Raw genomic sequence first — 14,143 nt, forward strand, 5'->3', positions numbered from 1 at the left:
TAAATGTTTCTATCATAAAAATGTCCTTTTTATGATAAAACATTGAGTTGATATTTCCTTGTGTCAAAATTGGACCAGATACACATCTCCCTCTCAAACAAGGAGATAAACTATGTAAATGATGTATGTACAGCTGTGCACCGTGTAGTCTGTGGCCTTGCCGTCCTCTGACCCTTTCAGTAATCAGAAATGGCCGTGGGCCAAGTGGGGCAACCCCTCAGTTCCCATGAGCTCCGCTGGAGAGCAGCCATGGCTTACACAAGTGGCAGGTAGGCTGTTATTCTAAACAGAGCAGGGGCTGAAATACAGTCGTGTAGCCTCGATTTCCTGTGAACCTGCTGATGAAAAACATCCCTGGAAGATGAAAGGCGCTCTGATCCAAGGCTGCAAAATTTGTGGGGAGGGAGCTGCTAATGTTGCATGTCTGTGAGGCTGGATGCAATTAACCCCTTGTGTCTGAACTGCTGGGCCTCACTTCATTTCCTGCCCACTATGACCTACTGCTCAGGACTGGGCCTTTTAAAGACCCAAAAAGGGGCCACATATTTACTGTGGTCCACTCTTACTCAGCTCTTGATAAAGACGTCACCGCACTCAAAACAATTCCACCAACAATATTTTTTACCTTTACAGTATTTACCCTGGGAAAAAAAAAAATCTTAGCAGGATTGCAGCTTCATATTCACACAGTTACCCACATTTATATTGGGAGCTTCTTCAACTACACATGATAGACAAATATGTTGTTCAAGGGTGTAATGATACTAGTTGTAGAGAGTTTGGAGTTTTTTCCTAGTCATTTTCTCTACTTGAGTAAATGTGTCAGCACTGAAAGATTCTTGATAAATTTTAAAATTTACTAAAACTCATTCATTGTCTTGTTATTTGTAGCAAACACAGAGATATGGTAATGTTTGCCTTAGGCCACAAACGACCTTTAAGGAAAGGTCGATTGTCAGTGACTATAACAACAGCTGCATTGACACCAAAAATACGGTAAACATGACAGCTACGACAAATAAAACACAGACTTTATCAAATCTTTATGTGTCTCTTTCAATATGAAGTACATGTACAATATCTTACCCGAACTCAAGAGGTAATCGCAGTATTCTCTCATCAGTTACTCTCCTTCTCTTCCCTGATCCTAGAAAACAGGAGAAATGACTCAGCGCTTTTCGCACCTCCAGTGGGACATGAGCGAATGCAAAAACCTGCCATTTTTACAGAGTATCCACTACACAGGCATATTGTTGCAAATATAATATATTCTACAAAAGGAGACCCTGTTAGGAATATCAATCTGTTGTGAATAGCTGTTTTGTATATTAAACAGCAAACGACCCAGGTCAGTGGAATTTGTTTTTGGTAGACGGTTTTGCTCAGTTCAGGGTTAGCAACCATACATACATGGACATCAACATGAAATATTAGACAAATAATATTTAGACCTTTTGCAAGTTCACTGGTCCAGTGGTTGCAGTATTGGTGGTGATAAAATACAGTTAGATTCCTCACTTTATTAATGTTCATCAAGTCATGATTCTTGTATTACTCCGTAGCAAGATATAATGGAAAAAGAAATTAATACTTTCCAATTAATGGTGAGTCAGAATCAAGTTCTATTGGTAATAAATTGTGGTCGATGACTAAGCCAGTATCAGATTTATAAAGCATCTGCCTGAGTTATTAAAACAAAGGCTGCTGGAGATAGAAAAAACAATGACGCAACCACTGTCTTCCAGAGAACTCATTTCAACTCGGAACTATTGAGAAATGTACATCCATGACCTCTTACTGAAAAAATAAGTGTTCTTTTCCACTGATAGGTTGGATAGTCTGAAAAAGCATGAATGAAGAGGGGTATGAAAGCCCGGACAACAAAACTGAGAGGGGGAAAAATAAACACCATGCTGACTTTGGGTGTGATCCTACTTTCCTGAAGCCTGAACGACACATTATGGTGTGTCCACACAGGAGGCGTTTTTCAGCCGCATTTTTCAGTGGTCCATCTCTTGCATGTGGGATGGATATGTTTCTATTCAATCAATAGAACTGTCTACACAGGCCATATAATAGCTTGTTTTACACGCACTGTACATGCGTAAACGTGACCCAAAGTGTATTTTTACACTTCAAAACTATGTTCTTCTGTTTCAGGCACATAACTACGGTGTTTGTCTTCATAGACTACGTGCAACCACAATGCAGGTGACCTACACTCGATACTGAGTCGCATCCTGTGTAGACACAGACAGAAGACTGAAGCTGCTGCTGCTCTGCTAACATGCTGCTCACACTATGCCTCCTGTGTAGACACGATGTTAGTGGCTGGTTACATCAAGTATCTTATTAAATTTGTTAAGCAGCTGTTGTTGTCGCTGTATGGTGGGTTATCCAAGCATTTGGTATTAGAAAGCAAAGAAGAAATACATATTTTTTACCTGGCAGGGAAGCTAATGTGAAGGACGGGGATGGGGTGCTGTGGTTACTCGATGTCCCTGAGGTGGTCACTGTGGTAGGGGTGAGTAAACTACTAGGCAGACTAGGGGGCCTGATAACCTGCAGGTTAAGCAGGGAGCAGTTGGCTGAGATGCTTGAGGCGGACTTGTAAGTAGACAAGGATGATTTGCCAAGTTTCAGAGGAGTCCTCTCTGCATCGCTATCTGCCTCAGTCTCACCGCACTCCTTCATATCATCCTCAGAGCCATCAGAGTCGCTCTCCAGATTGCTCTCCGACTCTGCGGGGGATTCCAGCGTGGCAGAGAGAGAAACAGAGAGAGCTGATTTATATCCAAAATTAACATTCCTCACACACCCAACTAATTTCAGGAAGATACCGAATATAACAGCTTCAATCATGTATTATCAATGCTTTGTATTTATTGAATTAAAGAAAGGTCTAGTTAATCTAACCTGACAGGCTACTGCCAGAATCTTCATCCTCAATATCATCTTCATCGTCTTCATCATCATCATTGTAGTCATCTCCTAAAGAGTCGTCTGAGTCCTTGCTGCTGTGGATATCAGACTCACTGCTTCTCACCAAGTTCACAGGTGGAGAGGATGAGTTGATTTTAGACTTGGGAGTTTTCCTCTTCTGTGGTCTAAGGCCTAATAGGGAGGAAGATTTAAGTGGGGCAGCAGAGGTGCCTGATGGCTCCTTGGTGCTAGTGCTCAAGTTGGTGGGCATGTGGTAGTGGGGGCTGGAGGCTGCCAGGAGTGGCTTGCCGCTGGTGGCGCTGCTCTGGCTGCGGGGCTTAACGATGAGGGCCAAAGGGGCATCCTGAACGGAGCTATGGATCGCTCCGTTAGGGTGATGGTTCATGAACAGATTGGTGTCATTGCTGTGTGGGAGAGACAGTAAATGACTGCTTGACGTCTCTAAAGAGGAAGCTGAAGTTTTGTGACTTTTATACCAGTCCTGTTCCTTAGGTCGCATAGAGAAAGCCAGCTTGAAGGAGTCCTTGGAATGAGGGGCCTATACAAAAATGAGAAAGAAAGGGAAACAAAGAAAAAAAAGAAGTAATTACACAAACTGTCACTCACATTACATTACAGTGGGCTGTGAATGAAGGAATTTAAGGTGTAATAAGAGAGAAGAACAATGAAGAGCGGGCTCAAGCATGTCAACAACAATGACGAAAAAAAAGGCTACTGTGGAAAATATTTTCTAATTATTTGGCTTAGTTCCATCTTATGACTTCAGCTGTCATCTTGTATTTGTTGCTATTGTCATACTGTGGCAATCAAAAGCCTGCATTAAATGTACCACCACCATATGAATTAAAACCCTCTTGTTACAGATTTCTACATTTTCCCTCCTTCTCAGAATAGTGACAATAACAGAGTCCTGTTAAAGAGGCCGATTTCTCCCTCTTGATAACAAACAACCCAAAACATAACAGAGCTAATTGCTTGTCAATTTTTGAAGCCTTCCCAATAGAGCTACATGCATTGTCACTTCTAGTCATGTAGCAGTCAGACTCACTGTAGCAGTATAATAAAAGCCCCAATAACAGTGCTTAGACATTAATTTTCTGTTGTGAGGGAACCAACTGATTTTTATTTATTTTATGACAGAAACAATGATAGACAATACATGAAAACAGAGCTCCTTATTTAGCAAAAGAGGATGAAAAATACTTTTCTGCTTTATTAAAGTAATTTGTTTCGTGTATCTTTGGTAAAAATTTAGAAAAAAAGAAGAAAGTGATGTGAATAAAAAAACATAACTCACCTGTTTCAATTTAAAACTGTTCATGTGTAATGAGCTTTCATCCAGGAGTGTTCCACTGCTCTTCATGCTATCAACAAGCTGTGTGTGCTTGGGAGAGGGTATCAAAGATTTGGTTTTATGTGGGGATTTTTGAGAGGCTAACAGGGTTGGTGCTTTGGGTAAAGAAGAGAGGGAGGGAGGCTTAGGTGAGGAAACAGATGAGCGTTTAGGTGAGGAACACAGAGACAGGGGCCTCGAAGAGGAGCAGAGAGCAAGAGGTTTGGGAGAGAAGGAGACAGAGCTATGCTTTGGTGAGGCCGAATGAGAGAAGTGCTTTGGTGACGTGGACGGAGGCAAGTGTTTAGGTGAGGAGGAGAAGGAGATCAGGTTGGGTGATGATCTGGAGGGCAAAGGAGAGGCTTCCCTGTGGGATTGTGCTAAGGGGCTGTTGCCTGTTGCCAGTCTTGTGGTCTGGATGACACTGATGTGCTGCTTGCCTTCCTCCTCGGCAGTCCTGGGGCTCTGGAGGAACAGCGCTGTGGACTGAGGCAGGCCAGCAGGAAGAGAAGAGGACTGGAAGAGGTACGAGGAAGTCAAGAGAACACTGTCATTATGCTGCTGAGCCAGAACACTCTGACTGTCTTGAGTTGTGTTTCCATCGGCGGTGCAAGGTCTCTTCTTTTTACTCTCACAAGTGTTCTGTGTCAGCCGCTGAGTAGGAGGATGAGGGAAACAGGGAGAAGACAGCATGTCATGTCAGCTCCTACTGAGAAAGCCTCACAGTGGCAGCTCTGTCAACCAGCACATACATCCAGTTTGCCACCCACCGCTATGGCTGCTTTTGACAATCCATCTAAAATGTATTTAACTGAGAGCACTTTTACAAAGGGACATTTGCACTTAAAACATTATTATACCAGAAGTCATCTTAAGTTTAATTACAACCTCACAATATGCCCTTGTGTATCATTCATGATAAAAGAAATGATATGTATTATATCTTTGTTTTTTTTACAATTGCATCCACAGAACAGATAGTTAACGGTATGGTATTTTCAAAAATCTGAATATTCTGCTGATTACAAAAACAAACAATTACCTTGACTTTCCTTTTCACTGGACTCTCTTTTTCTGAATCAGAGTCCTCACTATCGTTGCTCTGATCATCCTCATCGTCATCATTGTCCTCCTCGTCTTCCTCCATGTCATCAGGATCACTGCTGCTCTCCTCACCGTCACTGGAGCTATCTGACAAGGATCCCGAATGGCTGCCACTCATGCTCGAGGTCTCTAGTGGTTTTTTGTTGAGTTTCTGAACAATAATTCAAAACAAAAAGTCCAAAAGCTCTTATAACAAGTGAAAGGCTACCGGGAATATATAACAAAACAATACAGTAGGTTTTCAAGCAGTGTATGGCAAAAGACAAAAAAATAAGAAAGAAAAGAAAAATATTAACCTTTTCTTTTGTTTTCTGGATAGTCTTCTGGTGTAGTTGACCCATGTCTTGGCTGCTCTTTTGACTCCGACTACAGTTGGCTTTAGTTTTCTCCTTGTTTCCCTTTGCTGGAAGTGAACTGTTGCTCGCAGCAGAGTTCCCAGTAGGTGAAGAAGCACTCCTACCGTTCACTGTTCCATTCATGCCGACAGAAACTGACATAGTGTATGTTTCTTTAGGTGGATACTCATGAGAAGTAATACGAGTCAAACACATTAGGATGTCAATAAAAAAAAAAAAACAGAGAATAATGATTTTACAAAACACCAATTTCACTTAGCAAAGTAAGTTAATGTCAGCAGTAGTATTTTAAGCTATCATTATGTACAGTAAGATCTGAACAGCTGTGCTTACAGCTTTAAACTACTATGACATGTATGACCTTTAGAAGGAGCTAGCCCTTTTTTTTTTTTTTTTTACCTGAGGTACGGGACTGCAAGTGAATGGGATCATGGCTTTTGAAGGTTGGTGCGAATACAGGATGCAGACCCAGAAGAGGAGGGAAGAAGGCTGCTGCTCCCCTGGTTTGTGCCTCAGATGGTCGCCACCAGTCTGGAGAAGTGACACTGTGCAGTTAACAGCAACTCTATCTACACATGCAGATAATCCAATCTGCCAACATGTTATAAAAGCAGCAGTTTATCCAACCTGTTAACACTAATCACTCAGTTCAAAATAATAGTCTTACATTTGAGCTGAAACGTCTTCAGATAACGAGTGCATTCCACTGATAGTGATTTTATTCCTTTACGTTGAAGTTAAAGCAGAGGTCATTGTAAAATAGCTCCAGAGTTTCTTCTCTACTGTTGGACATTTCACAGCTGTTTCCTGAGAGCAGCATTCCTCTGAAACAGCATCTGCTCTCTAAAATGTCCATTTACTTTGTGCTTAGTGGTATGATATCATTTAATATGCATACAACTGGCTATAACTAAGAATTTCTTGAATTATTTTAATGTCATGTCAAAATCTTTAATTTGACTTTAATCTACATTAATAAAAAAAAAAAACATCTCACTTTGAGCTTTCTTACCTGGAAATGTACCAAACTGGGGGTGAGCAGCCAAGGCAGACAAACCCAGACTCCCTAGGCCTCCAAACTCAGAGCGCCCTGAACTTGATGTGTAGAGCCCGAAAGCTGGACGGCTGATTAAGGGAAAAGCATTGGAGCTGCCAGATATATTTAAACGCTCATCCCCTGTCATCCGCAGCAAATGGCCTGGAGAACAAAGGACGCCGTTTTAAGAATACAAAAATCAACTCATCTCTTAATCAATCTCGCTATCTAGACAGGGTGTCTGTCTGTCTAGATATACTATTTAGATATACATACCCAGTAAATTGCACAACCATGAATTTAAGCATGGTTCAATAAATAATTTCTAAACTCATAAACTGTTAATTCCATGATACCATTCAGGAACAGCAATAATTTCTACGTTATAAAAGAATTAATTCATTGTGATAATCATGAAACATTCAGGGTCTGAGACAAACACTCATATATGATGTGATGCGATATCCTCTCCTCTTTTACTACAGTAAGTGGTGACCAAAAAGAAAGACAGACAGAAAGAAAGAAAACAGACAAAGAAGCCTAAGCAAAGAAGCCAAATAAGACCTGCAATAAAAGAATGTGCAACTGGTGGTAAGTGTACTTTTTTCTTTTGTTTGTTATCAGAACTATTTCTACCAGAGAAACCAGTCTAGCCCTATCAACCAGATCAAATACCTCATTTTCATTAAGAATCCAGAGCTGTGCAGGACTGAGCCTGTTAAGACAAACTCCACTTGATTTGTTCTTTGTTTGGATCAAATGAAGAACAAGCCAGGCTAACATTGTGTCTGATTCCATGCTGTCAAACTGTGGTGTTGTCTACAATTTGTTGATCAATTTACAGAGAAATTACTGACAGTCAGTTCAATACTTATTTGTCTATACTTGTTTATATAGCAAATTCTTTTTAACTGCAATTCTTACAAAATAAATTCAGTGAAAATTTAACTGATTTGTTCCAAATTTTTTTGTTTTGTGTATTTGCAGAAGTCAGTAATACTGCAATTCAATTGACGTGAAAGTTGAACCTCTAAAATCACACCAGTTTTATTCTTCATGAGAGATGTCAATGTGGAATTACAACCTTGTTCTTGCTGTGTTAAATACAAACGAGGGGCTGCATAAAATGTTTCTTGGATAAACTTACCTACTTAGAACAGTTTGAAAGCTTATAAAAGTATGAAGGATTGAGTGTGTTTCAAAGGGGTGTTGCCATCACCGAGTATGTCATATCTTTCTTACTTTCAACAGGGGATATGAAATATCTTGAAAGAACTCAATTTACTTAATGCTCATAACAGTGGTTTGTTACAAAGGTGCCTGTGTTTTTTCAGAATTTAGTGTTCAGTCCTTAAATAAATTATCTGGGAAATTTCTGTGCACGTTTGGTGTGGGGGTCTGAAAATGAATTATTTATGAGAATGTCTCTAATGTGTTCTTCATTGTGATAGCATGACAAAAAAACACTGCTTTTTGGGGCATCTTATCATGAAGGAGAAAAAAATAATCACAAACCACAGTATGTAAATTTTCACATTATTCTGCGGTCAGGGGCAATCTGACAGCTTATGCATCACCGCTGCTCAATGCATAATGGCTTTGACCACAATTAGTATTCAGAGAAAACAAGAAGATGTTGGCGGCTGCATGCACAGTGTGAGGCTGACAGACATGTCAAATCACACCGGATAAACTGGAGCTAAAGGTTGTCAAAAGACATCCACAAGGGCATACACAGATTTTTAATTGTTGGCACTCATTAATTCAACAGCCTCTCCATACCTAGCAAAATTGTCTGTTATGTGTAAGAAAGGAAGAAGTTATTTTAATAGCCTTATTGCTGCACAAAACAAAAAAAAGACAGACTCTCAAAATAGATTCGCTTTCTATTATTTTCTTTTGAATGTTTGTGTGGAAGTGTACTTATAAAGTGCAGACTGATTGTAAAGTCCGACAAAATGGTGCATTCATTTACATTTATTAATAGCTTGTAAATTTAACGTTTTTTTCGCAGGTGGACTCTCAATGTCGTTTGCAGCACCACAAACTCAAACCATAACCAACTGTAACTAAAATAAATTCTTAACCTGTGGGACGCACTGCACATTACATTGGTGTAAAAGTTTTTTTAAAATGTGGGCAGAATAATTTAATATACTGGCTTTAAACTAAATAACACATCAACAAACAATTAGCTTTGAGTCACGTTTGATCTAGTGTGTGTGTGTGTGTGTGTGTGTGTATACATACTACAGGTGGTGAGAGGGGAACTACCTGCAGGGTTCGGAGTTGGGCTGCACTTGGTGGAGGGTGTCTGGGGAGGAACAGGGGAGGAGCTGGCTGAAGAGGAGGCCACATTAAGGGAGGACGGGGCTGCCGATGGGGAGGCCAACCGCTCTCCAGGCTCCATATCTGTCAAACACAATCCAGTCAACGCTAAGAGATGTGAGGAGAGAAAAGAAGGGGAGGAAAAAAAAAACCCCACTCACACCACACCCCCCACTGAGACTTAGTTTCTCTCTCACACAACTGAATTATCCTCACAACAGCACTGGATTTCTACAGCAGCATGTTGCTAACCATTACTACAAACAATGCTGATAATCCAATATTATCATTTATTGGCTTTTAGTGATAACGTGATTAACGCTGAAATTAGATCAATTGATTAATCACTTACTTGATCAATAGAAATTAATTTCCAGCTATTTTGATAATTAATTAATTGTGTTTTTTAAGAAATAATTATATATTGAACATTTTGAACAAGTAAATACAAAAACACAAACAGTGTGGGGCACAACTCATCCACCGTCCCCATCCCTCAACATGACAACCAATTAACTGTTTAATGTTTAAGTCATTTCAGAGGCAAAAATGCCTCATAAACATTCACTGGTTCAAACCTCACAAATGATTTGCAGTTTTTCTCTGATTTACATTACTGTATATTAAACATCTTTGCATTTTGGACTGTTTTTCAGACAAAATAAACAATTTGAAGATTTCGCCTTAGGCTCTAGGAAAATGTTACGGATGTTTTTCCATTATTTCCCACATTTTCTAGAATAAATCGTCAATCAGTAAACCAAAAATAATGTTGCAGCATTAGATATAATAATACTGTGCAATTATTTTTATAAAACCCTTGTCATTCCAAGTACATTTAAATTAAAAGCTAACAAATTGAATTGTGATGGTTGTGTTATACGCATTTAAATACTTTTGCCCGACATAATGCATAACAACGTTCCACATACATAGTGGAACGTACAGAGTACAGTACACAAGGTGACATTCATATCAAAGGTCTTCACAGCTCTTTAATGTACAACTACTGCCATACAGGCTGTGATCATCTAATGAAGCAGAGAGGCTGAATAGAAAATGGCATCTTCAGCCTCTTAGGAACACAGTTTCAATCTTCCTTTCAAAACCTTTATACTAAGTCCATACAGTTGTTCAATCTATCATCTAAAATCATGCCAGAAATATTCTTTAGTACTACTCTTTCATTTCATTTTCCATTTATTTTATTTATAAGGACATCGCACATTAATCAACATTTCTGTAACTGTGCCAGTGTTAGCCAGCTGGCTAATTTTCAACTGCAGTCCTTTGGCAAGATGTTTTTAAACCTATAAAATCAGTACCGCATTGCCTGGATTTTTACATTATTTATGCCACTTCACATCCCAGTGATCACAAAAGCCCACATCTGAAATCCTCTTTAATGTTCACTTCCAGATTGTGTTTTACAGGCTGCCTTTGTTATAGTATTGTACTTCACAATTTCTCAAGCTCCCCGGTGATTCTCCTCTGCACAGGAACACAGGAGCAGCTGATTAATTTGAGGAGACAAAGCTAACCTCTGAATATCAAGTATCATCCCTCACCAGGAAGAGCACTGATGAGACGAAAATGACATGAAAGCTGCAGCCATGCTTCACTGGAAAGGCCACTGCTTCCTGCGGTTGTGTGAGTGTGAGTTTGTGCAGAACAAAGAACAAAAGGTGTTTTCATATTTATAATGCAACAGTAAAAAAAAACAAAACCCATTCGGTATCAATTTGACTTTGCTCACACTTCATCCGTCAAACTAAGATGTCCAATATACTAATGAAAATTAAATATATATATATATATATATATCTGTATCAATTATGAATATACCTTACAATTGAAATTTTGAACAGGGTGGCAAAAATTTTGTCGAGGATTAAAATGTGTCACACTCTAAGGTTAATTTACTTCATCATTTTAGAGTGATATGCTGCACACACGATCTCTTACTTAGTAATTCTTTTCTGCTGCATAATTGAACTGACATTTTTTATCAATATCAAACCCGTGAAATGATGTCTGAGGTAGCAGGTAAAAAGCCAACCTGCTCTGAAGGAAAAAAAATCATTTTTTTAACTAAAAAGTAAAATGGGTTTAACAGGGAAATTAGCGTGAATTTATAGATAATAAACATAGAAGCACAAAGGCAGCAATTATTCTCTATGCTTTACATAAACCTTTAGAATTAATTTGATGAATGTCTGTAAACAACCTTGAGCTAATGCAAGCATGTGAAGCACAACACACAATGCAGCAGGGTGTAGGTCCTTTGAAAGCACATACATGCTTTACATAACATATGCCTCTGATTGAATCAGAGTCATGTTCACATACAGTATATGACTCCATAAACACAATGCAGCTTTTCATCTCTGGGTAAAAATGTCCCTTAGCAGGAAAACAATGCCTCTTTCAATAGAGCCAAGATTCTAATGGGACAAAACACAAAAACACCATCAATCATTTAAATGTACACTGTATTAACTATCTGATCCAAATGAATGATGTAACCAATAACGCAAACAGTAGCAAAGTGATTGTGTTATGATGACACACTAGCTTTATCATCACACAACATCTGTTGCAACAGCAGCCCTACTGTATGAAAGCATCTTTAAGTTTCTGTTAGAGCAAATATCTATTTGAAGAGTAAATGCTTGCATTTTTTTGACACTTTGCACAGTGTTTAGTTAGTTTATGCATTTCAAGGTCATGGGTAGCAGGAGACTATCCCAGCATGCAATGGTACATTGGGCAGAAGGCAGGGAAAATGCTTCATCAGATTGTCAGTTCAGTTCAGGTGTATGGGCATACTCTCAGACTTCAGTTCTCAGTTTCCAATGCCCTCGACATATGCGTGTTTGTAATGTGGTGTGCAACTGAAACATCTACAGGAGACACAAAGATCAAAAAGAATAAGTCCAGGATCAAGCATGAGAACTTACTGCTGTGAAGAGGCAAAGTTAACCACCTAAGCCGCCATGTTGCCTTGGATACAAAACAGCAAAACAGAAATCACAGGGCTCAAAGCGGAGCTTAGCAAACCACTCATGTGTGCACTCAGTTTCTTTTTGCTTTGTTCAGTATATCTGTGAGGATCTTTAAAAATAGGCCAACGCAAACAGGTTTTTGTGGATGTTATGTGGTGATGGGTCTTAAATAAAATGACCTCATATTCTGACAGCATTCAGGATGTTGTTGAGTCAAATTTGTAGTCTCCAAGAGTTTTCAAAGGATGAATAGGACTAACCAAGACTAGTAAAGTGATATTTATGTGTAAAATTAGTACATTAGGTGACACCTAAACCAGCATAAATTATGTAAAATTGAGAGTTTTTGTTTATAAAGAAAACCGATTTCTATCTGTGTATTTACTCTTTCCAGCTGTATCTTTGTGTCTGATGGAGCCGTGCATATAAAGTGCTGTTTTGTTTTGGGTACATGTAAGCCTTTGTTTTCCACTCTGTGTTCCTCCATGTCCATTTTATCTTCTTGCACAGTAACAGATGGCTGATGCTAACAATGTTAATCCCGTAACAAAGTCATCAGCATGGATCAGCAGTATCTGGACTGCAAACACAGTGCTGTTTTAACTAATGGAAGGTACAAGGAGGAGACAGAGAGAGGTAGTATGTTAAAGTGCTTTGACACTTTTCTAAGGTAGAGAGTTGCATCACCCAACAATCTGTGATAAAAGTGTGAATGAAAAAAGAAAAAAAAAAAGTCAAGTTCTGACTATAATTGCCATGCATTCCTCGTGGCCTACTAATTAGCGATGCTAAATCCACCTCCTCAGACATTAACATCTCCTTGATTGAGTCTATACATGGTTGCTTTGACACCAGCTGCAGTTTTGCCAACCTCACAAATCACTGTTGATGTCCATCATCCCACTAAACACAATTAATTCCTTCTGCAACGGTGGAAAAATAGCTCTGCCACTCACTGTTTGACCTCTGTAATTTTCTGGATTGGAGGAAATGAAGGGATGTAAAAAGCAGAGAGAGGGGCGCTGTCGAGTGATGAAGGAGTAGGTCGCTTTTCCTGTGGGCTGCCACATATTGGCTTACATATTGTGCCAAACACCTTGGAATTAAAACTTTCTTAATTTCATGTTTTGTTAAAAGTTTTGTGAACACAACTGGTTAGAGATGAGAAGTGACAACTGTCCAGGATGCCAAACACACTAGCTAGAACTAAGGATAGCCATGCGGATACAACGCCGCCATCTTGCAATGCTGTAACGGCCACACCAACAATTAGCAACAAAAACGTTCTTGATGCTATCGCTTCCCTTAAAGAAGACGCTGGCTCTATTAAACAATACATTTGCACCACCATTGATGCCCACATCTCAGAGATGTCTATTGCACTCCAGAGGGAGTTTATGGCATACCAAGCTGAGAACCAGGCTGCTAAAGACTCATTGCAGGCCATAATGGATGCACAAGGTGCCACTGTGAAAGACCTGGAGACCAAAGCCACACATACAGTGGAACTGACAACAAACTTTGACAAGGAAATAAAACTTCTCTTTTTTCACTCTGTTTAAACTCCTTATTTAAAGACTGTTATACAAATAAGACTGTTGAGAAGATTTTACCTAACTAACACACAATCTTGTGGGGGGCCCATGGCTCTGGTTGATTTGGTTGTTTACCTAGGCAGTGTTGTTGACTGCTATAGCAGTTGGACACCTTTTCTAATGTGGGAGTCGCATTATTGTTCTGTTCCACGCCTAGACATGTTTGGGTTTTTTTCCTTTGTTGTGTTTTTTGGGGGGGGGAGTCCTGGGTTTGGGGGAGAGTTTGGAGAGAGATGTAATAGGTGACCCAACAGCTATAACATATACCTCTTTGAATGTGAAGGGTTTGAACCATCTTGTTAAAAGAGGAAAGATATTTGCCTATATTAAATCTGTAAAAGCTGATGTCATATTCCTACAGGAAACCCATCTCAGAGAGGTTGCACATACCAGACTGTGAGCCAGATGGATAAGGTCAAGCATATCATTCATCTTTCTTGACT

At 39.5% G+C, this 14,143-nt stretch overlaps 1 protein-coding gene across 10 annotated transcripts in view; it reads right to left on the reverse strand.

Annotated features, from left to right (window-relative positions):
* Window positions 1-14,143, reverse strand: part of LOC137192619 (bromodomain adjacent to zinc finger domain protein 2B-like) — a 62,459-nt gene that overhangs the window by 17,959 nt on the left and 30,357 nt on the right. For 9 of the 10 annotated variants that reach the window (XM_067603456.1, XM_067603460.1, XM_067603459.1 and 6 more), the window contains exons 3-11: window positions 9,047-9,184; window positions 6,749-6,934; window positions 6,136-6,267; window positions 5,677-5,870; window positions 5,319-5,531; window positions 4,241-4,930; window positions 2,917-3,481; window positions 2,445-2,741; window positions 1,087-1,147 (exon numbers count right to left, since the gene is read on the reverse strand). In XM_067603456.1, the coding sequence (XP_067459557.1) occupies window positions 1,087-1,147; window positions 2,445-2,741; window positions 2,917-3,481; window positions 4,241-4,930; window positions 5,319-5,531; window positions 5,677-5,870; window positions 6,136-6,267; window positions 6,749-6,934; window positions 9,047-9,182 (2,474 nt within the window). In that variant the 5' untranslated portion in view covers window positions 9,183-9,184. The remainder of the gene's footprint in view (window positions 1-1,086; window positions 1,148-2,444; window positions 2,742-2,916; window positions 3,482-4,240; window positions 4,931-5,318; window positions 5,532-5,676; window positions 5,871-6,135; window positions 6,268-6,748; window positions 6,935-9,046; window positions 9,185-14,143) is intronic. The other variant, XM_067603457.1, reaches the window with a different exon arrangement.

This window comes from Thunnus thynnus, chromosome 11 (genome assembly GCF_963924715.1).
Source record: "Thunnus thynnus chromosome 11, fThuThy2.1, whole genome shotgun sequence".
In the NCBI taxonomy this organism is placed as follows: Eukaryota; Metazoa; Chordata; class Actinopteri; order Scombriformes; family Scombridae; genus Thunnus; species Thunnus thynnus.